Below are 21,874 nucleotides of genomic sequence, written 5' to 3' on the forward strand. Positions count from 1 at the left end.
TGGCCTTGAACTCACAGAGATCCATCTGCCTCTGTCTCCCGAGTGCTGGAACTAAAGGCGTGTGCCACCAACGCCCAGCACATCCCAGGATTCTTAAGTGTCACCTTCTCCAGTTCTGACTAAATATAAAGCCTGACTGTTTAGACAGCTTGACAGGTGCTTATACATGACAGCTGTAAGTGCAGCCGTGTGCCCGTGCAAGGCTGTTGAGTCCCCGTGGGTGATGTACTCTGAAACACTTAGCTAGTCTAAATGCTGTGTGTCATACTTAACCCTGTTTTTTCCCAGTAATTATTTCTGTGCTTCCATGTTTTTTTTTTTTTTTTTTTTTCCTAAATGGATCAAAGGTTCAAAGATGACGATGCTGCAGAAGATGAGCAGACCCAGCCAGAGGATGCTCCTGCAGACTTTAGCACCAGCCTGGAGCGCACACTCAGAGACTGTGCTGCTGAGACCTCTGGGGACTCTGCAGGTGACATAAGTGTCCCAGAGGACAGCTCCTCACTCTGTACTTTGTCCTCAGAGTCTCATCAGGAAGCAGCTAGCGATGAAAATGTTAAAAAGCCTGCTAACTGCAAGTCTGCATTCCGGCCAGAGGTTGGCACCAGCTCCCCAGATTCCGCTCCTTTAGATGAGGAATTGTTCAACTCCTTCCATTTTTGGAGGACTCCTCTACCTGAAATAGATCTTGATAAAGAGCTCCAGCTGGACTCTGGGGAGAGACTCAGCCCAGAGAGAACAGAAGATGCACATGGAATCACTGAACCAGAGTCTCCCAATGTCACCATGGCTACCCGGAAGGAGCTAGAAGAGATGATAGAGAACCTGGAGCCACACATGGATGACCCGAATGTTAAAGGTATGCAAGAGTTCATCATATTCTTCCTTTTCTCTAAAGGTCATTTAAAAAATGTACTCACTCATAAGCAGGTACCACACATAAAGCAAAAGACACCCAGCCTACCCCAAAGAAGCTAGAATCCTCTTCCAGAAACAGATGGAAGGTATGCGGAAATCCACAACTAACCAATGGGCCAAGCTCCCGGAGACCATGATGAGGAAACCCACAGGCTCAGCTGACCCGAGCTAGTGAGAGATCACTGACTCAGGTCTGACACGTGGGGAACCTGAACTAGACAGGTGACAATGGTGTGACTGGGACAACATATGAGGCCACTGGCAGTGGGTCAGAGACCTAACGCTAATGCACAGACTGACTTATTGAGTCTGTTCTATATGGAGAGACACCTTGCCCAGCCTAGACCGGGGGTGGGGGTTTAGGGAGTATCTTTGGTCCTGACTCAACTAGATGTTGGGGACAGACTTAGTAGACTTCTTAGGGGAAGCCTTACCCTACCCAAGGAGCTAATAGGGAAGTGTGGGTAGCAGGAGGAGAGGAGAGAGAGGAACTGGGATTGGAATGTAAAAAATAAATTAATAAATTTTAAATATTTGAAAATAAAAAGACTTGTTAAAATATTTTTACAAATGCATTTTAAGAAGACATCACTGATCCAATTTGTAGGAAATGATGTTTAAGATGTGTGCCTCTCCTTTATTTTATAGATGTTTTAATTCAGAAATCATTTTTACAGTGTTCATTGTCTTAAATTTACCATGTATATTATATTTAAAAATGTTTTTTGAGACAGGGCTTCTCTCTGTAGCCGTGACTGTCCTAGAACTCACTCTGTAGAAGAGGCTGGCCTAAAATTCACACACAGAGATCGCCACCACCAAGGTTGGGTCTCACTTTAAAGGAAGAACTGTAGTCCATATGGTGGGCATAGGTTTCTGTTTTCCCACACATATGTTGTTTTAGGAGCTGTGACTTTTACAAGAAGGATTTTTCAGTTCTGTATTTTGTTTTGGGTATTGTGCATGCATGGCCTCCATTGTGGACAACAGTCTCAATGGCATCAGTTCTAAGTACACCATGGCCTCATTTCAAGTGGACGGTATCTGAAGTCCCTGAGAGTGGAGAACAGGACGTTACAAGTTCCTCCTTGCTCTGCCTGCTGGGATTTAGGAGCCAGATGTAGTCCAGCTGATGCTTTCCTGTCCTTGGTACTCTGTGGCCATTCACTGAAATCTTCTGAAGTGTAGGCATCAAGGCACACACCTTTAATCACAGCATCAGATCTGTGTGTTCTAGGCCAGCCAGAGAGAACAAAAAATTGTGACTCTCATAACTGCAAATCTTTCAGATCCAATACCACTTTTTGGATTCCCCCCCCCCCAAGATTGTTCCAAAAACTATAATTTCTAAGCTATCAATTTGCTCAGTATTGAGAAACCTCCTTTTTTGATGCAAATAAAGTAAATCTTAAGTAATCCTTTTAAAACAAAACCTTTGTTTTGGTTTCTTTGTTTGTGGGGAAGATAAGAGCACACCCAGCTGAAACCTGTTTAAACTTTGCAAAGTCCCAGCTGTCTGTCAGGTCAGCAGACATCTGCATTTGCTTCCATTCACTAATTTTTAAATATTCCCTGTTGTGATTGTATACTTGAAAAGAATTACATCTTATTACATCTGTGATTATTAATATTTGCATGTGTATATATACATGCATGCATACACACATACATACATACATGTCCCACAAATGACAGAACATACTATGTATGTCTGAGTCTGGCTTACTTTGCATAACATATTTCTAGTTCTGACCTTTGAGACTCACCAGCGTACATTCATATCAGTGAAAGTCAGCACCCTTTTGAATGAACAGTTCTGTGGGATCTGAGAAATAGCCAAGTGACTGGGGATGCAGTTACTGTGCTGCATCTTCAGACAGCTCGGGGACAGAGCCGTCCTGAGGGCTGGTAAAGCGGAATTGTCAGCAGAGCCCTGGACCTATCCTCCATTCTCCTCAGCCCCAGATGAGAATAAACTAGGAGGCCCTGTCCGTATCCGGCGACAGTCAAGTCTTTAATGTCTATTGCTTCTAGCTTTTTTCTAAAGATTTATGTAATTATTTTATGCGTATGAGTACACTAGCTGCATGTCTGTCTGCACAACAGAAGAGGGCATCAGAGCCTATTACAGATAGATGGCTGTGAAACACCACATGGTTGCTGGGAATCGAACTCAGGACATCTGGAAGAATGGCCAGTGCTCTTAACAGCTGAGCATCTCTTCAGCCTCCAGCTTTATGTTTTATTTATTTATTTTTTTGAGGCAAGTTTCTCTGTAAAACAGTCCTGGCTGTTCTGAAACTCACCCTGTAGACCAGGGTAACCTCAAACTCCCTGTCTCTGCTTTCCAAGGGCTAGGATTAAAGGTGTGTGCCACCACTGATGAGCTGTTTTAATTTTATTAATCAACCTGTTTTATTAAATTCATCTAAATTCAGTAACTCTCCTATTTTTCTGTTTTTGGTTTTTGAGAGGGTCTATAGATGTCCTGGAACTCACTCTGTCACTAAGCTGGTCATGAACTCACAGAGATCCACCTGCCTCTGCCACCTGAATGCTGGGATTAAAGGCGTGCGCCACCATTGCCTGGCTCTTTTTTTTTTTTTTAACTTAATTTTTATGAAAAAGGCTTGCCAGCCAGTTTTTAGATCTATTCTAGGGCTCTCATTACAGTACCTGCTAGTTTTCTAATGCATAGTAGGCAGGCACTCAACAAATATTAATAGAAGTATTTGATGCATTTTCAATTCTTCCAATGAATAAAGTGATAATCACTTTAAGTTTCATAATACGTCTGTTTCTGAAGATGGCTAATATACTATTTGACTTAAGGTAACATTGTAGTTAAGAGATTTCATTGTAAATTCTGTATATATATATGTATATATATAATATAAATATTATAATGTAACTGACAATTTAAATTTGTCATGCAGTACTTTTAGGTTTTGTGGAAATCTGAGAGCATTTTGTTTAAACTACTAATTTAAGTAACTTTTGTATTGTGTCATAAAATGTTCTGAATTTTTATAAGGGTGCCCATTTTATAATTTGGGGCTCCTTTTCTTTTTCCTGCAATTTTTATTTATTTATTTATTTATTTATTTATTTATTTATTTGAGATGGGAAACTCCTGAAACTCACACTGTAGCCCAGGCTGGCCTAGAACTCACAGAGAAGCACCTGCCTGTGCCTCCCGAGTGCTGAGATTAAAGGCGAATGCTGTGTGCTACCGGCAGGCTTCTTTTTCTTTTCTAAAAGGGTGTGTTATAGAGCATCTGTTCCCTTTAACTTGTCCGAAAGCGTCTGGCTTTTTTAAAGGCAGACTCCTGACCCAAGACTAGACACAAAGGTCTGATTGATACCAATGCAATGCGGCCTTGTAAGGGAGCCTAGCAAGAGGGGGCGTGGTAGCTACTGTGAGGGGTTTCTGAGTGCCACTTGCTCCCTTGTTACCCTGTAGGAATTGTCATGGGGACAAGACAGCTTCGGCTAAGTGCAGTATTAACCTTCCTGTGGTCATTAATGTCCTTTTCCTCCTTTGAGTTTGGCCTAAGTTTAAACCTTTGATTAGACTATACTAGGAAAAGGAAAAGGCCTCTGTTAACTGTTATACAGTGGGCTCCCATGGAAAGGAGGACAGAACAGATCCTACAGGGTGACACACCCGGATGGTAGAAAGACGCCCTCTCATGGCCAGTTGAACTTCGGTCCATATCTTGAGACACATACGGCCTTCGGGGTGGACATGCCTGGACACAAGTTGCCTGTCTGTGTCAGACATGTTCTAGTGCTCTGAGTTAAGAGCAGCAATCCATATGTGCATGTCAGTGGCTTGCTGTAGTCGGCTTCGAGCACAGTTCTCTTCAGCTTTGGAACCAGAGAGAGCTGAAGTGATGAAGTGATATTTACAAATGATAGCTGTTTACACTGTTGCTGGCTTTGCTTAGGTGATCTGGCCCACTGAAACAGAATTTCCTTACATGTCCGTGGCCAGGTGCTTTAATGCACTCAGACTCCCCCAGAGAAATCAGTTTATTAAGAAGACCCAGAGGAGGCTAGTCAGGTCACAAGCAGAGAGCTCTGCCACAAGGCTGGCCACCCTTCCTGGGTCCCTGACCCAGAGCCCGCTTCCCAGATGTGCTCGCTTTGTGTGCATAACCAAGGCGAGGAAACTGCCATCTTCTGTCAACTGGCTTCTTGGTCTTTTGAAAGTTTTCTCTTTATTTTTGACAGTTTCTTACACATAATGCAATACTGTGGTTATACTGAACCCCCGTTACTGTCTACTGTCCGCCCCCCTTACTTTTCCCTCTGTGCTCTGTCTTCCCACCTAGTACCCAGTGGCCACAACATAAAAGATGACAGGCCTCCTCTTTTAGCTGCCATTAACGGTTCGTTTGGAGAGGGATGGTCTCGTGAGCGCCCTCTGCCGGGTTCACAGTGACACTAGCCATGCATATCTGGGCGAGTGTTTCAGGGCAGCCTTGCCTATCCTTTGGCTCTGCACACCCCTGCCTTAGTGCAGGAGGGTTAGCATGCACGGCCAGGTGAACGCTGGCTGTCAGCAGTTGCTTTTCCTAGCACTTTGCCCAGACAGATACGAGAGTCTGCCCTGACTCTGTCCAAGGCAGGGAATTATGAATGCTGTCACATGTGAATTTGAACTTTAAATGGTATATTTTATATGTGCAAGGGGAATGTACTTAAATATTAGGTCTGTGTGTGTGTGAATTTCTCATTTATTGGGTGGGGAAAATAATATATTAATTTGATTTTTCTGTATAAGGAAAGCAGTATTGATTGTCAGATTTAGCAACTAGTGCTAAGCTGTTTTGACTTTGGGCAACTAAGACAATATTCTTGGGATCCCAGTGTTTGGAGCAAGCTATAGTGATTTCTGCATCAACAAAGGACGGTGAGCTGGGGTAAAATCAGATGTTTAAGTGTCTCTGCCATTAATCCATGTTGGCAGCTTTCTTCTAGAATAGGGCAGTGAGTAGGGCTGGTCACTGAGAATGAGCCCTGTGGTGACTGAGGTGTCTCCAGCAGCTGGACAGCACAATGCTCGCTCTTGAAGGACTACGATTTGGTCACAGTGTCAGGAACACATGCTGTGCTGATAACAGATAATGCATCCGGCAGCTGTGGCTGCCTGCTCACGGTCTCCTTCTGTCCACAGCACAGGTAGAAGTCTTGTCGGCTGCACTTCGCGCGTCCAGCCTGGATGCTCACGAGGAGGCCAGCAGTGTAGAGCATCAGAGTGTGCTCCAGGATGACCTGGGTGTCGGGGAGCTGCCAGACTGTAGCAGAGATGAAGACACTCGTGGGCCGTTAGTCAGCGCTGTCGAGGAGGTAATGAGCTCAGTGGCGTTTACCGAGTGAGGTCTGTGAGCATGCAGTCTTGTTGGGGACACTTGTGACCAGCTCTCTAGTGGGTTCTGCTTTGTGGCTCATTTCCTAGCTGTTCCTTTCGCACCCAGTAAAGATGAGTGTTCTCACCACGCCTGTCCTGACCTCAGTGCTATGGTAAAGGCTCAGAAAGGTCAAGCCCAGTCCCGGCAATGTGACCGTTTTAGATGCGTGGGTGTTAACGTAGCTCACTGCAGTGAAACAGTCTTACTGGAAACAAAGCCCTTTATCAAGAATAATTAACTGTTCCCTTTTCTTTTTGGAGAGGCGCTTTGTTTCTGATCGGACCATTTCACTGCAGCAAGCAACACAGTACTCTGAGCAGAAGATCGGGACTTGAGGCCATGTTGCGGAGGGCTGTGGCATTGTCTGGACTCAAGTGTGAGGGTGGGTACTGCTACCAGCATCGCCTTTGCTGTTTGCTGCATCCATGTAGCTGACATGATCCTACCCCGGTTCCCTGCTGCACCCGAGTCCCAGTCACAGCATGATTGTGACACAGAAGGAATGCCACTCGCTGCCAGGATGCAGCTTAAGTGACAGCCCTCAGGGAAGAGGCTCGCAGTGGGGGCCAGAGAGTTTTTAGTGTGTTAGTGCATTTCTGGTTTGTTGTTGGCATCTGACGCAGTTGGAAATATGTTCGGTACTTGTGCTTTGGAGAGGAACCGGCCATGGTGGAGATTGACTGCCGTGAAACAGCTGCTCTGTAGAGCGCATTTGTGTGTGTTTGGACAGGAGTGTGGCTGTTAAAAAGCACCTACTTGTAAAACCAGTTATCAGAAACCATGAGTAGGAATCACAGATAACTTGTAAAGGAACTGATTTTTCCCCTTTTTTATAAAAGTTTTTAAAAATGTGTATGAGTGTTCTGCTTGCTTGGAAGTCTGTGCGCCATGTGCATGCCTGGTGCCCGTCGAGGTCAGAAGAGGGCGTTGGGTCTCCTAGAACTGGAGTTATAGAGGTTGTGAGTCAACATGTGGGTGCTCAAGATGGAACCCAGATCCTCTGCAAGAACAAGTGCTCTTAACCATTGAGCCATCCCTCCAGCCCCACAAACTTTCCTTTTCCTTTTTCTTTCATTCATTCATTCATTCATTCATTCATTCATTCATTCTTTCATTACAGTGTTATGCCTGTGTGTATGGTGCAGGCCAGAAGAGGGCACCAGATGTCATTACATGGCTGTGAGCCACCATGTGGGTGCTGGGAACTGAACTCACGATCTCTGGAAGAGCAGCCAGTGCTCTTAACCTCCTGAGTCATCTCTCCAGCCCCTACTTTCATTTTCCCAAAACTCATTTTTGTACACTTAACAGCTGGTCCACAAGCTTGGTTTAAAGCACAGGACTTCTTAGGAGGCCTTGAGCAGGTTTATAAACACTGAAATCCTAAAGAATTCTCTGTATCTTTTGACATTTGTGAGGGTAAGTAGCCCAGTGAGAGGTTAATAAGGAGAGTGTTTCTGGGAGGCAGCTTTTGAAAGTAGACTTTTCTCTTTACAGAGTATGGATGCCGCCCCTCACTGTGTCCATGGAGGTGTAGATGTGATCGCCAGTGATAGCTTCAGCCCTGACGAAGAGAGGAGATCGAAAGTGCAGGTGAGTGGCAGACACGTAACACGGAGTTGTTGTCCTCCTCCAGAGCTTCTGACCCAATTAACCTTTGTAAGCGCTGAGAAATTCAGACAGCTAACACAGAGCACATGGTCCTGCTAAGTCCTGGTGTGTATGGGTATGTAAAGAAAGGGTTTTATCTGTGGAGATAATCCAGGCATCACATGCTACTTAGTTATTTCCTCGGGTGTAAATTGCAAAGATTATAAAGTATAGCTCAATTTAGGACATTTGAATGTAAAAATTTGCTCAAAGCCAATATAAAATATCATTGATAGTAGAGATTTTATTTTCCTGGTTTTGTTTGTTCTTTAGTCAGGGTCTCCCTATATGGTCCAGGCTACCCTCATTCCTAGTGGTGCAGCCAGGCTGGCCACCGGCCACAGCAATCCTCAAGATTTGTCAGATTTGTAAATACAGGGTTATGTCTTACCTTGTCCTTCATTTCCTTAGTGGAAATGTACCTGCAGTCTTCCCACAAGCAGGCGGGTCCTCTTAGTCTGACAGCTGTGGCCCAGCCTCATCTTCTCGGCTGCCTGTGGGGCTCTGCAGATCCCCCCCCCCCCCAGCACTCTCTAATGTAGTATCTGTGTTGTTGGCTTCCGGGAGGGGTTACTGTAAGTAGACTCTTAGGTCAAACAGTACGTGGTCAGAATTGTTTCTTAATTAAAATAGAATCATTATGCATCTTCTTTTGAAACATGCTTTTCTCACCAATATTTAAAGTCGGTTCACGTAGATCATCTCATGTTTAGTAAACTTCTTTTGCTTACATACAGCAGAGTTAAAAGGGAAAGGCAGAGGGTTCTAGCCCACTCATCCATTCCAGAAGTACAGTGTACACCTTAGCAAGTGTATGCACACATTCCCTCACACATCTCCTAACAGATATATGCACTCTGGGTTTTTTTTTTTTTTTAATTTCTGTAAAAGGAATGTGGCTTTCCTTTGCTTGTTTTCTTGAGACAGGGTCTCACTGTGTAGCTCTGGCCAGCCTCAAACTTAGATCTGCCTGCCTCTGCCTCCTGAGTGCTGGGATTAAAGACGTGCATAGCCATGCCCAGCTCCAGTACATTTTAAAATTTCCACAGAAGGGACATGGCTTTAATCTTTTTTCCTTTGTTTGGACAGAGTTCTGGTACGTATATGTAGCACAGGCTGACCCTCTTGCCCAGGCATCCTGAGTTCTGGGGTCACAGGCGCCCTGGCATGCCCTTGCTAGGAAGCATGTCGATTATCATGTGACCCAGGCAGGAGCTCTAAGGAAAGTACCACCGCGTTGCTTGTAATGTGTCTTTTCAACTTGGTCATTAATTCTGGCCTTTAACCTGTCTTAAGCTGCTGTATTTTGTATGTGTGCATTCATACATACATTTGCTTAGTACATGGCCTTTTTTAAGGGTCTATGTTTATGACGTGTGCTGTGTTTTTGTGCACTGTGTGAGGCCACAGCTCAATATTGGTGTCTTCCTCAGTCACTCCCAAACTCTTTTTTAAAATTTTTATTATTTTATGTGTATGAGTGTTTTGCCTGCATGTGTACATGTGTGCACCACGTGTGTGCCTGGTCCCCTCTGGAGGCTAGAAGAGGACATCAGACGCTGAAGTTTCAGGTGTCTGTGAGACACCGTGTGGGGGCTGGGATCGGAACCTAGGTCCTCTACAAGAGCAACATGTACTTTGAACCACTGGGCCCTCTCTCCAGCGCCCGCAACCTTATTTTTTTTGAGACAAGGTCTTTACTGAACCTGGAGCTCAACAATCTGGAATGTTTCCCTCTCTTCACCCGCCATGCCTGACTCTCTAGATGGCTGTGGGGTCTCGACTCAGGCACTGTACCTGGTTAGCTGGCTCCTCGGTGTCACCCAGCCATGGCATTTTTGTTTTTGACGTTAATGTTGGTATGTTTTAAAGTTAATTCGTCACACTGGTGTCTAAGCTGCTGAAAATGTGTCTTAATTGTTCCGAATGTGCTATGTCACCTTTTCTTGGTTAGGATGTTGTACCACAAGCGTTACTAGATCAGTACTTGTCGATGACCGACCCCTCTCGAGCACAGACGGTTGACACGGAGATCGCGAAGCACTGTGCGTACAGTCTGCCTGGCGTGGCCCTGACTCTGGGGAGACAGAACTGGCACTGCCTGAGGGAGACGTACGAGACCCTGGCATCAGACATGCAGGTGAGCGGGTGTGGGCGAGTGATGGCGAGTGAGGGCGGGTGTGGGCGAGGCTCGAGAACCCGTGTCCTAGCAAGTGGCTAGTGTCACAGAGAACCGAGGAGGCGTAAAGCAGCGTGAGCTGTCCTCACTATGTAGCCCTGGATGACCTGGGAATCTGTATGTAAACCAAGCTGGCCTTGAACTCAGAGATCCACCTGCCTCTTAAGTGCTGGGATTTAAGACGTCATGTAATTTTTTAAAAATGTATTTATGCATGCGGGTGCCTGGAAATACGTGTGTGTGTGTGTGTGTGTGTGTGTGTGTGTGTGTATGTGTGTGTATCTGAGGACACTCTGGCTCCGCCCTCCCCTGCAAGCTGTGGGACCCCCAAGTCACACACAGCTCACCTTTCTGTGGACAAGTGCATCTACCTGCTGGGCCATCTCGTTGGCCCTGATGTAATTTTTTGAGGTTAATAACATTTAAAGAACAAAAGATTTTGTGTTTAAACTTCTAACACAGTTTTTATTTCTACAGTGGAAAGTTCGCAGAACTTTAGCATTCTCCATCCATGAACTTGCTGTTATTCTTGGAGATCAGTTGACAGCTGCAGATCTGGTTCCAATTTTTAATGGATTTTTAAAAGACCTAGATGAAGTCAGGATAGGTGTTCTGAAACACTTACATGACTTCCTGAAGGTAACTCTGAAATCTTTGTGCTAAAAGTCTACTCTAAGCCTAAAAGTTATGTGTTGTATTTGCTAGCAATGTTTTTATTTTACTTTATTGGGTTTCTCTGTGTAGTCCTGCCTGTCCTGGAGCTCACTCTGTAGACCCAGGCTGGCCTTGAACTCAGATTTGCCTGCTTCAGCCTCCCAAGTGCTGAGACTAAAGGCATGCACCACTACTGCCTAGCTGTTTGTTGACACTTCAATAATAGCATTAAGTCTGCTCACTCAAGAAACAAGTGGAGTTGCCCTCTGTGGCCTCTCCAAGGGAACGCCATGCCATGTTACTCAGCCTGCTTCTGGATAAAAGCAGCGTCTGTGCCCCGTCCTAGTCAGTAACAGTGTCTCCTTATGCTACCACAGCTCCTTCACATTGACAAGAGGAGGGAGTACCTCTATCAGCTCCAGGAGTTTCTGGTGACAGATAACAGTAGGAATTGGCGCTTCCGTGCCGAACTGGCAGAGTAAGTTCTACCTGTTGACGATGTCTTGCAGCTTTCCCTTTGCACGGTCTCCTTGCCTCGTGCACCTCCGAGCTTGTCTTAGGCCGTGGCCTCCTCATCGCTCCTGCGGAGCGGTCACTGTCACTCAGGGCAGGGTTGCCTTTGCCCAGAGTGGGCTGGCGTGCCGTTACCTTTGTCTAGGGTTCCTTTCCCCCCTCTGGTCCCTGCTGGCAGACCTCTGGCATCGGGCCTTTGTCAGAGCTGTCCCCCGGCACCCAGGTGCGCTGTGTTGTCTTGTGCAGGCCTCCAGCACTAGGACGTTTGCCTGGCATCAAAAGGAGGCCCTGAGTTTCAGGGTTGAATTTTATGTCAGGGCTCTGCCTCCATGTGTGACCTGCACCACGTGTAAGGCACCTGGGGTTACAGGTGGCTGTAGCCTGTCTGGTCGCGGCTTCTCACACCATCCCCAGATGACTGTGTCCCCTTGGGGCTTGCCTCTGTGGGCATAATGTCAGGAGCGGACTTGTAAATCCTGTTGACCACAGCAAGTGCCCTGTCCTCCCGTGCGGTGGCTGTGCGCTTCAGCTCTCTGCGGAGCTCAATTCTGTTACTGTGGTCTCAGAACCTCGTAGCATAGTGGTTCTCAACCTTAACGCTTCGACCCCAATACAGTTCCTCAGGCTGTGGTGACCCCAACCATAAAGTTATCTTCGTTGCTACTTCAGAAGTGTAACTGTTAATGAAACCTGATGTAAATACCTGGTATGCAGGATGGTCTTAGGCAACCCTTGTGAAACAGTTGGTCACAACCCACAGGTTGAGAATCGCTGTTCTAAACCAATGCCATAGGAAAACCATGCGTGACGTTCCAGTCAAGAAAAGGCTCTGCTGTCTCCATTCCCGATGCTTTCAGTCTGCTGATGCAGTAACAAAACACCTGACAGCCGGGGATGGGCACATGACGCTAGTGGCGGGAAGTGTTAGTGGTCTGCTGTCCCAGCGCGGAAGGACACTCCCCACCCACCCTGTTTCTCAGGGCCGCAGAGGCCCTGAACCCACCGGTGTGGCTGTCCCTTGCATGTAGTCCAGGAGACCTCGAGGTCACTGCGCACAGAAGCCTACTGCATCCTAAGAACTTGGTGTCCAGTGTCACAGTCACTTCACAGATAACCTGTTGTGTTTGTGAAGCTTGGTTGGATTTTAATTGTTTTTGTCATTTATATCTTCGTAGACAGCTGATTTTACTTCTAGAACTGTATAGTCCCAGAGATGTTTATGATTATTTGCGTCCCATTGCTCTGAATCTGTGTGCAGACAAGGTTTCTTCAGTCCGTTGGATTTCCTACAAGTTGGTATGTTTGAGCTTGTTGGCCTTTCCATCGTTGCTGCCCAGTCACAGGACTGATGGGAGCCAGCCTTACCTTATGGTTCCTTTAGGTCAGTGAGATGGTGAAGAAACTCCACACAGCAACGCCCCCAACATTTGGAGTAGACCTCATAAATGAGCTGGTAGAGAATTTTGGCAGGTGTCCGAAATGGTCTGGACGGCAAGCCTTTGTCTTTGTCTGCCAGGTAAGAATGGTCTGGGCACACCTACTCAAACTTCTAGACCACCCTAGCCATAAGTCACTGTGGCTGTCTAGTGAGGCTGCAGGGTTCTCAGTTAGCATCTGTGTGCTTCGTTCAGCCAGCACATCCTCATGGGCCACATACTCTATACATGCCACAGTGCACACAGAGGGCGGCTTACATCTGTAACCTCAGCACCTGAGAAGTACACGCAGGAAGAATCATGAATTCCTAACCACCTAAAAGGGATGGGGGAAGAGTAGCTTTTTACCAGCACCAGGGGCAGGGGAAGCATCCTAGTAGACACCACCTGTTTACCCTGATTGGAACATCATAAAGCTACTGCAGCATGAGATGGTATCTTACCTAGCATGCACAATATACATGTTTGGTTTAGCATGTACCATATACATAAGTTGTTTGGGTTTTGAGTGTCCATGCACCTGGAATTCTGATCTAAGCATGGACACTAAGTAGTCACTCGGGGCTGTCGTCTGTGCCGGTTTGGACACTAGCGCAGTGGCTGAGGCGCTTGCTTCTCCCACCAGACTGTCATTGAAGATGACTGCCTCCCCATGGACCAGTTTGCTGTGCACCTGATGCCACATTTGCTGACCTTGGCAAACGATAGGGTTCCAAATGTCAGAGTGCTGCTTGCAAAAACCCTGCGCCAGACTCTTCTAGAGAAAGGTGGGTGGCGGCTGAGAGTGCGTGTGTGGTGGGCAAGGAGGTTCCCTGGATCACACATGAGGAAGAAAGAATGTGGCAGGGAGATAAGACCATGGTTGTTTTCTGAGTGTACAGAACACTAAAAGGTCTTTTAATTAAGATACTGGTGTTTGGGGTAACTGTTTCTTTTATCCTGGACATACCGTATTTTTGTAACTTAAAACTTAGTAGTCTTAAAGGTTTGGTAATGATGGTGTTTGGGGAGAGGCTCAGTCTGATTAACTCTGCAAGTGTGAGGATCTGCATTTGATCCCAAGAACCTGTGTGGAAAAGTGTGGTGTGGGCAGAGGCCCGGGTGCTCCCAGGCAAGGACAGGCAAGGCAGGTCCTGGAAGTCACTGGCCATCCAGTCTAGCTAAGGTGACAAGGTTCAGTAAGAGAACCTGTCTCAAATAGAGGGGATGGCATGCTCCAACTCCTGCCTTCCACACGCAGACACACAATTTTAATAATCTGACTAATGGGAAGCAGCCAAACTATTTGCTCCAAGCCTGAAGACATGAATGAGTTCAACCCCCAGCACCCAGAGAGAGAGGGAGGGAGGGAGGGGAGAGAGAATGCTCGCAGACTCCCAAAAGTTGCTCTCTCACGTTCATACATATGTACCAAGACATGCACACCCCGTTACATACATACAGGACTGTGGAGACTCTGCCTGTCGTGTACCACTTGGCTGTCAGGCATTGTGGCTGAGGGTCGAGGAGGTTCGTCTTTTCCCTTCATTTGTTAGGCAGAACACACAGGCACCCTGAGTATTTGGTTTGTTGGTTTGGGTACTATGACTGCCTTCTCCAAATGCTACATAAAATTGATGCTTCCCTCCCCTCCAAGAAGTGTGCATATAGTTATCATTTTAATAAGCATGAGCTGATTAAAGAACCCTTACAATCCCTTTTGATTCTAGTGCTTTCAAACTATGAGTCACATGGTTATTTACACTTGCAAAGAGCGGTATTTATTAGTGAGCTTTTATACTTGACTACACTTGCTCTAAAATGTCAAGATTAACCTTGTGTGCTGCATATGTCATTTGTAGAATACTTCTTAGCCTCTGCCAGCTGTCATCAAGAGGCCGTGGAACAGACAATCATGGCCCTTCAGATGGATCGAGACAGTGACGTCAAGTACTTTGCAAGCATCCACCCGTCCAGCACCAAAATCTCTGAAGATGCAATGAGTACAGCTTCCTCAACATACTGAACCCCAGAATCGTGTCCTTTCTGCTTCTACCAGAGCCAGGCTCAACTGCCCTGCCCAGTGTGGGACAGCTGCGGGGGCCTTCCTCCTGCCACTCATTCGCAGTGCAAGTTGCCTACTCCCAATACCAGTGGCTTTAAGAGTCAAGAGAAAGTACAGTAAACACTATTATCTTATCTTGACTTAAGGGAAAGTAATTTCTCAGAGGATTATAATGTCACCAAAGCCTTAACTTGTTACTTCATCTTCCTGACTGAATGACTTGAAAATTGGCAGAGCGGTTTCCCTGGGAAAGGATGGTTTCCCAGAGGCCTGCATTGCTTTCTCCTGGTTTTATTTAATGGCTGATAAGAGATTCCCGAGGCCAGAAGGAGGATGTGCACCGGATGGGAAAAACCTTCAGTATTAGCCTAAGCATTCCTCACAGGTGCGAGCCTGCCCGGCTCCTTGGCTGCCCTGCCCAGCCCTAAGTGTGAATAGTTCTTGGCATATGTAAATGACAAAGGAGAATGTTTTTCTCCTAAGGGCTTGACGTTAACACTAACTAGAATCTGACTCTGAATCCTATTGCAGCACATTGCTGTATATTTACAGAATATCTCCTGATTTTTTCATGCTGGTCATGACCTGAAGGGAATTTCTTAGCACAAACATTGTGTCAGGTGTTTTAACTTGATCATGGTCAGCTCTGAGGTGCAACCTTTTCGTCCCACGCTGCACAGACCTGTGACCACTCTGGGGCGTGCAGCCTTAATCATGCGGTTAGAACTGTTGTGGTACAAGTTCCAAATAAAATTTATTAATAGGATCTATAAAGAGATACCACCCACTTTGTTTTCTAAATGTCTACAAATAAATGTAATATGTGACCTGTATTACTTAGCATAAGATGGGGGAAAGATTAAAATATTTGTCTTTACCTAGCTCAGTAGTGTCTTTGGAATCTGCCAGGTGTTCATCAGTCAGCCATACCCTGGGCACACAGCTGCAGCCTCAGACCAGGGATGCTGTGATCAGCAACTTTACCTGAAACACAGACAGACATCCCCCAGTCTGGATTTCCTCATCTGTAAGATGGGACCTGGGAAAGCCCAGTTTCCCACGGGGTTGTGCAATTGCACAAGGCCGTGAGAAGGCTCCGGGTGCAACTGTGCAATCCCTGTCAGTCCTGGGGAGCCTGCGAAGGACTGGGTTGCTTCCCTGTAAACTCCCACAGGAAAGCCTGTGCAATAAACACCCAAGTGGACGAATCCCACTGTGGAACAGCAGGAATGTGCAGGAGACCCGCACTAACACACTGTGTGGGGAGTGGGTGGGCCAGGGAGAGGGCAGCCTCACCCTTCCTTCCTAACTTCAGAGTTCACGCCCCTCAGAACCCGCGTTCTGTTAGGTTAACACTGGCTTTGAAGACAGTGGCAATGGAAACGGTATCTTAGTGAGGAGCTGCAGTCTGCTGTGTTAGATAGAGCATCTGTCAAAGTGTGCTCTTCCTGCTGCTTGACCACCATTACAGAAAGGCCCCGCATCCTTCAACGACTCTAACGGTGCAAGGACCTCCATTGCTGGGTAAGCACCAGGACCCACTATGAGAAGGGAAGACCTTTGGCTTACACTTCCTAATCACAGAGGGAAGTCAGGGTTGCAAACATGGAGGACACTGCTGGCTGGCACGCTCTTACACCCCCCCCCCCAGGACACCTGCCCGTGGGACAGCATCAGCGACGCTGGGCTGAGCCCTCCCACTACAGTCAGCCAGGAAAATGGCCTCCGTCAATTACAAGGTCCCCTTTCCAGGTGACTGACTCGGCACAATCAGCCCTTTCCTATGCACAAGTACATCACTGTTCAATCCTAACCTTTCCTTTGTCCCCGAGGTCTCGTGTTAACATCACAAAACATTGCACAAGTCCAAGATTCATGCAATTTCTTACTCAAAGAAGAAAGAACAGCAAAAGCAAACTCTCAACAATGTAAATCTCTGTGTGTGAAATCTTGAGCTCAATCTTGAGGGTTCCGTGGCCCCCATGTCTCTACCTTGTGCACACGTGTCTCATAGACACAGGTCTGCTGTGCTCTGCACTGTCCTTGGTAACTGCCCAGCAGTGGTCCTGGCCTCGTCACTGTAACGAAGACCTCAAGCATAAGTAGCCTTTCCCGGTTCTCTAGGACTGACCCTGTCTTTCATGGCAAGCCTTAGCTTCTCTCCAGGGTCTCTTCAATCTTGGAGTCTCCACTACAACTGACTCCCAGCCTCTCCACCAGTGGCTCATCCTCCCACACCTTCAAAACCAGGACCACGTGGAATGGGCACCAAGCCATTGCTAAGCTGAGCACTGAACTCATGCAGCTCTGCCCGCTCTGGCCCACACCTGTGTGCTGACCCTTAGAGATACTTCCCAGGGACTTGATCTCAGTGTCGCCTGTTCCTTAATCACAGCTGAGTTTTCAGCCTGAGCCAACCAACACCAGTTGTCTCTGTAAAGCAAAGTTTTCACTCGGTAGTACTGGTCTCCTGTTAATCACAGCTCATTTTTTCTACCCTAGCCGACCAAAACACAAATACTTTATTCAAAATGCTACACAAATTTCACAAATCAGACTCCATCATCTGCGTGTCTCAGTTTTACCGTTCCTACAGAACGGCTCACCAAGCCTGCTGATCAACCGTCTCTGCAGACTAAGTTCCTAACCCTCTATAACCCAGACAAACAGGCGCATCTGCCACAGCATCGCTCCAGTCCCGCGAGACCAGCTCCCATCCTGGTCTGCTTTCAACTTCGAGGGTAAACACTGCGATCAAAAGCAACTTGGGAAGGAAAGACTTTGATGTGACAGATGATAACTGTCTAAGGGAAACCAGGGCAGGAGCTGGTGTCTCACACATCTCTGGGCCACCTGCCCAGGGTGGCAGTGAGCCGGACATTCCCATGGCAATCATTAACTCAAAAAGAAAGGGAGATGCTTGCAGTCCTGGCCCTGCCCAGGTCAAACCCAGCACGGGGGACAGCTGGCGCAGGAACATAACGGGAACTGGAGGAACACTGCTTACTAGCTTACTCAGCCTGCTTTCTCCTACAATTCAGAGTGACACTGCCCCCCATAAATCACTGATCTAAATGCCCCACGGGCAAAAACACCCTCAAGGGGGGTATCTCCCCCAGTGACTCCTTGTGCTAGGTTAGCACACACATCACCCCCTCGCTCTATAGACCAGGTTAGCCTCAAACTCACAGAGATCCACCTGCCTCTGCCTGACAAGTGCTGGGATTAAAGGCAGGTGCCACCACTACCCCCCACCCCACCCCCCAGGCCACACAGCACCTTTTAATGCAGGCTCTTTGGTAGCTGGGATGCTCAGGAATGGCCCTAGGGATGGCCAGCAGCTGCAGGGCACCGCAGGAGACTGGGAGTCTGCTAAGGGAGAAAGCTACATGCTTTGTAGGGAAAAGCCAAAGAGCAGTTAGTGCTTGAAGTAATTTTCCTGATGTAAAAGCAAGCAAAGGTATAACATATTCCCATGACAGTTATGGACAGTACAAAATAACAACTAATAAATACCTTCTAGCTGCTTGATGCTGTGTAGCTAACCATGGCATGTCCTTGTTCAACTGTTGAGTGGGTGACAGTAAACTCAGCCCCTCACCTCAAAAGGAAGTAAGTTTATTCTGTCCCGGGAACAAACTCATTTTGCTCTGGTGTTCCAATGGGGCACTGGTGTCATCAAGTTTTTCTAGTAACAGAACAAAGTTAAGTGACACTTTCCACATTGTGGGAACATTGGGTTTGGGAGGGCAGTCACAGTAAAACAACTTTGCTGTAGACCTCGGGTTATCTAGTGACGATCTTTCTTTTTGGACCGGTGGACGCTAATGGTTTGCTCAGAGTACAGGTCAGACCTGAGGTGGGCAAAGAATGCTTTTCAAACAGATGGGCACGCGCTAGTCTGGCATTTTCACTAACTCCCTGGGCACCAAGGCGGGCATTTGGGAGCACTGTGGCCTCTCTCTCCACTTCCGCCATGACCAGGCTCAGCTTGGTCCGGCTCTACCCAGGCTACCCCAGCTGTCCCCACTGCCCCTCCCGAGGTTAGCGCTACTGCCCCATGCCCCTTTGCTGATACTTGCTGTTTGTATGCAGGGTTGCCTGTGAACGGCCACTTACTCGGCACATGGCCTTTTTTCCTGGGTTAACTGTGGTACTCACACTGGGGTTTTTGTTTTGTTTTGTCCCTAGAACGTCACCTTGACAGAGCAGCTATCCTGGGCCATTCTGGCTGCTGGGCAGGCAGGGGACAAGGCCCTAGCTGCCAGGGTCTCACCTCTCTGGAGGCATCTCAACACTGCCTAAAGCATCAGCCATGCTGTGTATTAAGGAGAGAGAGTGACTGAGAGCTAGCACAGGGCAGAAGTGCAGGCCCAGGGTGGGGAGGCTCTGACTGCCTCTCAGAAGTGATTCCAGTCCAGTGGTGTTTCCACAGTGCCCCACAGAACCAAGCACAAGCAGAGAGACTCCTGCCAACTAAAAGTGGAGAATGACTTCTTTAAAATCAGTCTTTTGGTGCGTGCTGGAAAAGAAACTATCTGGAAATAAGGACATGTGTGCAAAAACTTGGGTTTCTATTGCATTTTACAATTCTTGTCTTTGTCCTTTAGCCATCAGCAGGCTTTCTGGTCCATTCAAACCAGAGGCCATGGGAAGTCAGGGGGTGGGGGCTCCCATAGGGATTCTGATGGAGTTTCAAGTGGCCTGCCTGAGTCAGGACCTACAAAGTCATGTCTCTCTCCTCCCCAATCCTGATCCTGAAATCCTGATCCTAACTAAGGTGATGGTGAGGAGTGGTCCAGCCCTCAGACCCTCCCGAATTTCCAAGAGTTTCGCATTCTTAAGCAGCAGAGAACAAGTCCCAGGGCCTATGTGGCTCTGAGGAACAGGAGACTGGGAGCCCACAACCCCAGATTATCCTGGGATGTCACTGTGACTGACTTGGTAACTGAGGGAGGCGTCATGGTAGGGCCTCGGAGTCCCAGCTGCTCCGACAGGCAGACCGGCCTGGGGGGGGGGGGGCGCTGACAGGGTGCTGTGCTAAGTAAGACCATACGGAGTCTGCAGAACTCAAGAGAACAGTAGCATTTAATCTGTGTTTTCATTTTATCTTATCGGTGAGGAGTGTGACTGCATGCCTGTCTGTGCTGGCAGAGGCCAGAAGAGGGTGTTAGATCCCTTGGAATTACACTTTCAGATAGTATAGGTAGCTGCCCATGGGCCCTGGGAATTAAACATCCTGTGCTCTTGACCCAAGTCATCTCTCCAGCCCTCCCCCCCATCAGTATTTGCAAAGGCATTGTGCCCAGGTCCCCAGCTCACTTGGTAATGAAGAGGCTGACATGACCACAGATCTACGGGGAAGCACCTCGGGCAGGACAGCAGATAGCAGGGGCCATTCAGGTGCCAGGGACACCTCACACTGCCCAGACGGTGCCACTTAGCTAACTGTTATGCAGTCCTTAGACCCAATAAACCTCCGTAGTGGACACGAGACTAAAGCAGGGTGGCCAGATGTAGCCAATCAGAATGCAGGACACACCCTGAAACATTCAGGGTCTGAGTTTCAATGCAAGCTGGTGCTGTTTCACAAGGCAGCCATGCAGCGGGGCAGACCTCAGGTGACAGAATGAAGTCCAGAGACACCACAGCGCGCTCCAGACTACCTCTCCTCCTACGGACATGCCCAGGTGACAGCCAGGCAGAGGGGTCACAGGACTTGTGACCATCCCTTCTATAAACTGCCTTTCCCGTGTTAAATCTGACAACAAAGAGCAGCAATGCAAATAATTTTTAAAATCTCTGAGAAATTCGAGACAGCTGGTGGACCTTCTGCAGCCAAAGACACCTCCCACACCTCTACTTAGAGCTGGGATATTCAGCGCTACCTTGCCGGGGATCTACAGGCTACAGCCCCAGACAGTGGCCAGGAATACATGCATCAGCTTCAAACCTATCTGCCTGTCTGACTCTGCTGGAACCCTGGGCCCAGAGTGAGCAGTAAACACACTAGTTTCTCACCTCCAGCTGTAGTGACCGTGGACGCTGCCATCTAGGAAAGGGTGGACAGATATCGGGTTGGCCTTGTGGTTAGTGGTGTGCCTGCCATACAGCATAAAAACGTAAGCTCCACTCCCCAGCATTTTATATGTAAAAAGCTGGGCAACACTGGTATGTGCCTATAACCCTAATACTCACTGGCCAGCAGTCCAGATGAACCTGTAAGAATCATGAGACCTCATCTCAAGCAGTACCACGGTACATACACACAGCGGAATACTATTCAGCTGTAAAAAATGAAATCGTTAAATCTGCAGGTAAGGAATGGAAGTAGAAAATATCAGGCCCAGAAAAGCAACATCCTTTCCCTCTTATTTGTAGATACTCACTCTGAACCTTCAGATACAAATACACCAGGAGGATCAGATACCAGGAAAAGGAGTTTTTTGGATTTTGGTTTTTCGTGGTGGGTGATGGGGCGGCACCAGAGAGGGGACAGTAAAACATGATTGCCATGAAAAGGAGAATGGGTGGAGAGCTACCTGGAGGAGGAGGGTAACACCAAGGATACTGGAAAAGCTACAGAGAGTTTTATTTTATGATTACTCAAAACTACATACACAGCCAGGCATGGTGGCACACACCTTTATAACCCAGCACTCAGGAGGCAGAGGCAGGTGGATCTCTGTGAGTTTGAGGCCAGCCTGGTCTACATACTGAGTCTAGGAGAGCCAAGGCTATAGAGTTAGTCACAAAACCACACACACACACACGCATGCATGCACACATGCACACACACATTATCATATAAAGGAAGTTTTGCCATTTAGAGTGACAACTTTCCCCAAAATACACAGTAGTGCCAGAGTTGTCAGTCAAGGAGACCAAGAGACCCCAAACAATTCAGGCCTTGCTGCTGCCTTGGAATCTCTCAGAAAAAAAGCCAAGACCCCACTGCTGAAGGTATCATATATGTACAACACAGGATTCACAAGAACTGACCTGCACCCTCCTCACTGAGAAAGTTCTTGAGAGTTTTGGATGGAATCATGCAAGCTGCCAA

General features: G+C 47.4%; 1 protein-coding gene across 3 annotated transcripts in view; it reads left to right on the forward strand.

Moving 5' to 3' along the window:
- Window positions 1-15,692, forward strand: part of Ppp4r1 (protein phosphatase 4 regulatory subunit 1) — a 42,915-nt gene extending 27,223 nt beyond the window's left edge. For all 3 annotated transcript variants that reach the window (XM_051190893.1, XM_051190891.1, XM_051190892.1), the window contains exons 11-20: window positions 348-859; window positions 6,101-6,273; window positions 7,833-7,928; window positions 9,940-10,125; window positions 10,642-10,803; window positions 11,196-11,296; window positions 12,507-12,627; window positions 12,713-12,847; window positions 13,393-13,534; window positions 14,609-15,692. In XM_051190893.1, coding sequence (XP_051046850.1) covers window positions 348-859; window positions 6,101-6,273; window positions 7,833-7,928; window positions 9,940-10,125; window positions 10,642-10,803; window positions 11,196-11,296; window positions 12,507-12,627; window positions 12,713-12,847; window positions 13,393-13,534; window positions 14,609-14,772 — 1,792 coding nt within the window. In that variant the 3' untranslated portion in view covers window positions 14,773-15,692. The remainder of the gene's footprint in view (window positions 1-347; window positions 860-6,100; window positions 6,274-7,832; window positions 7,929-9,939; window positions 10,126-10,641; window positions 10,804-11,195; window positions 11,297-12,506; window positions 12,628-12,712; window positions 12,848-13,392; window positions 13,535-14,608) is intronic.
- The last annotated feature ends 6,182 nt before the right edge of the window (window positions 15,693-21,874 follow it).

This window comes from Phodopus roborovskii, unplaced genomic scaffold (genome assembly GCF_943737965.1).
Source record: "Phodopus roborovskii unplaced genomic scaffold, PHOROB, whole genome shotgun sequence".
Taxonomy (NCBI): domain Eukaryota; kingdom Metazoa; phylum Chordata; class Mammalia; order Rodentia; family Cricetidae; genus Phodopus; species Phodopus roborovskii.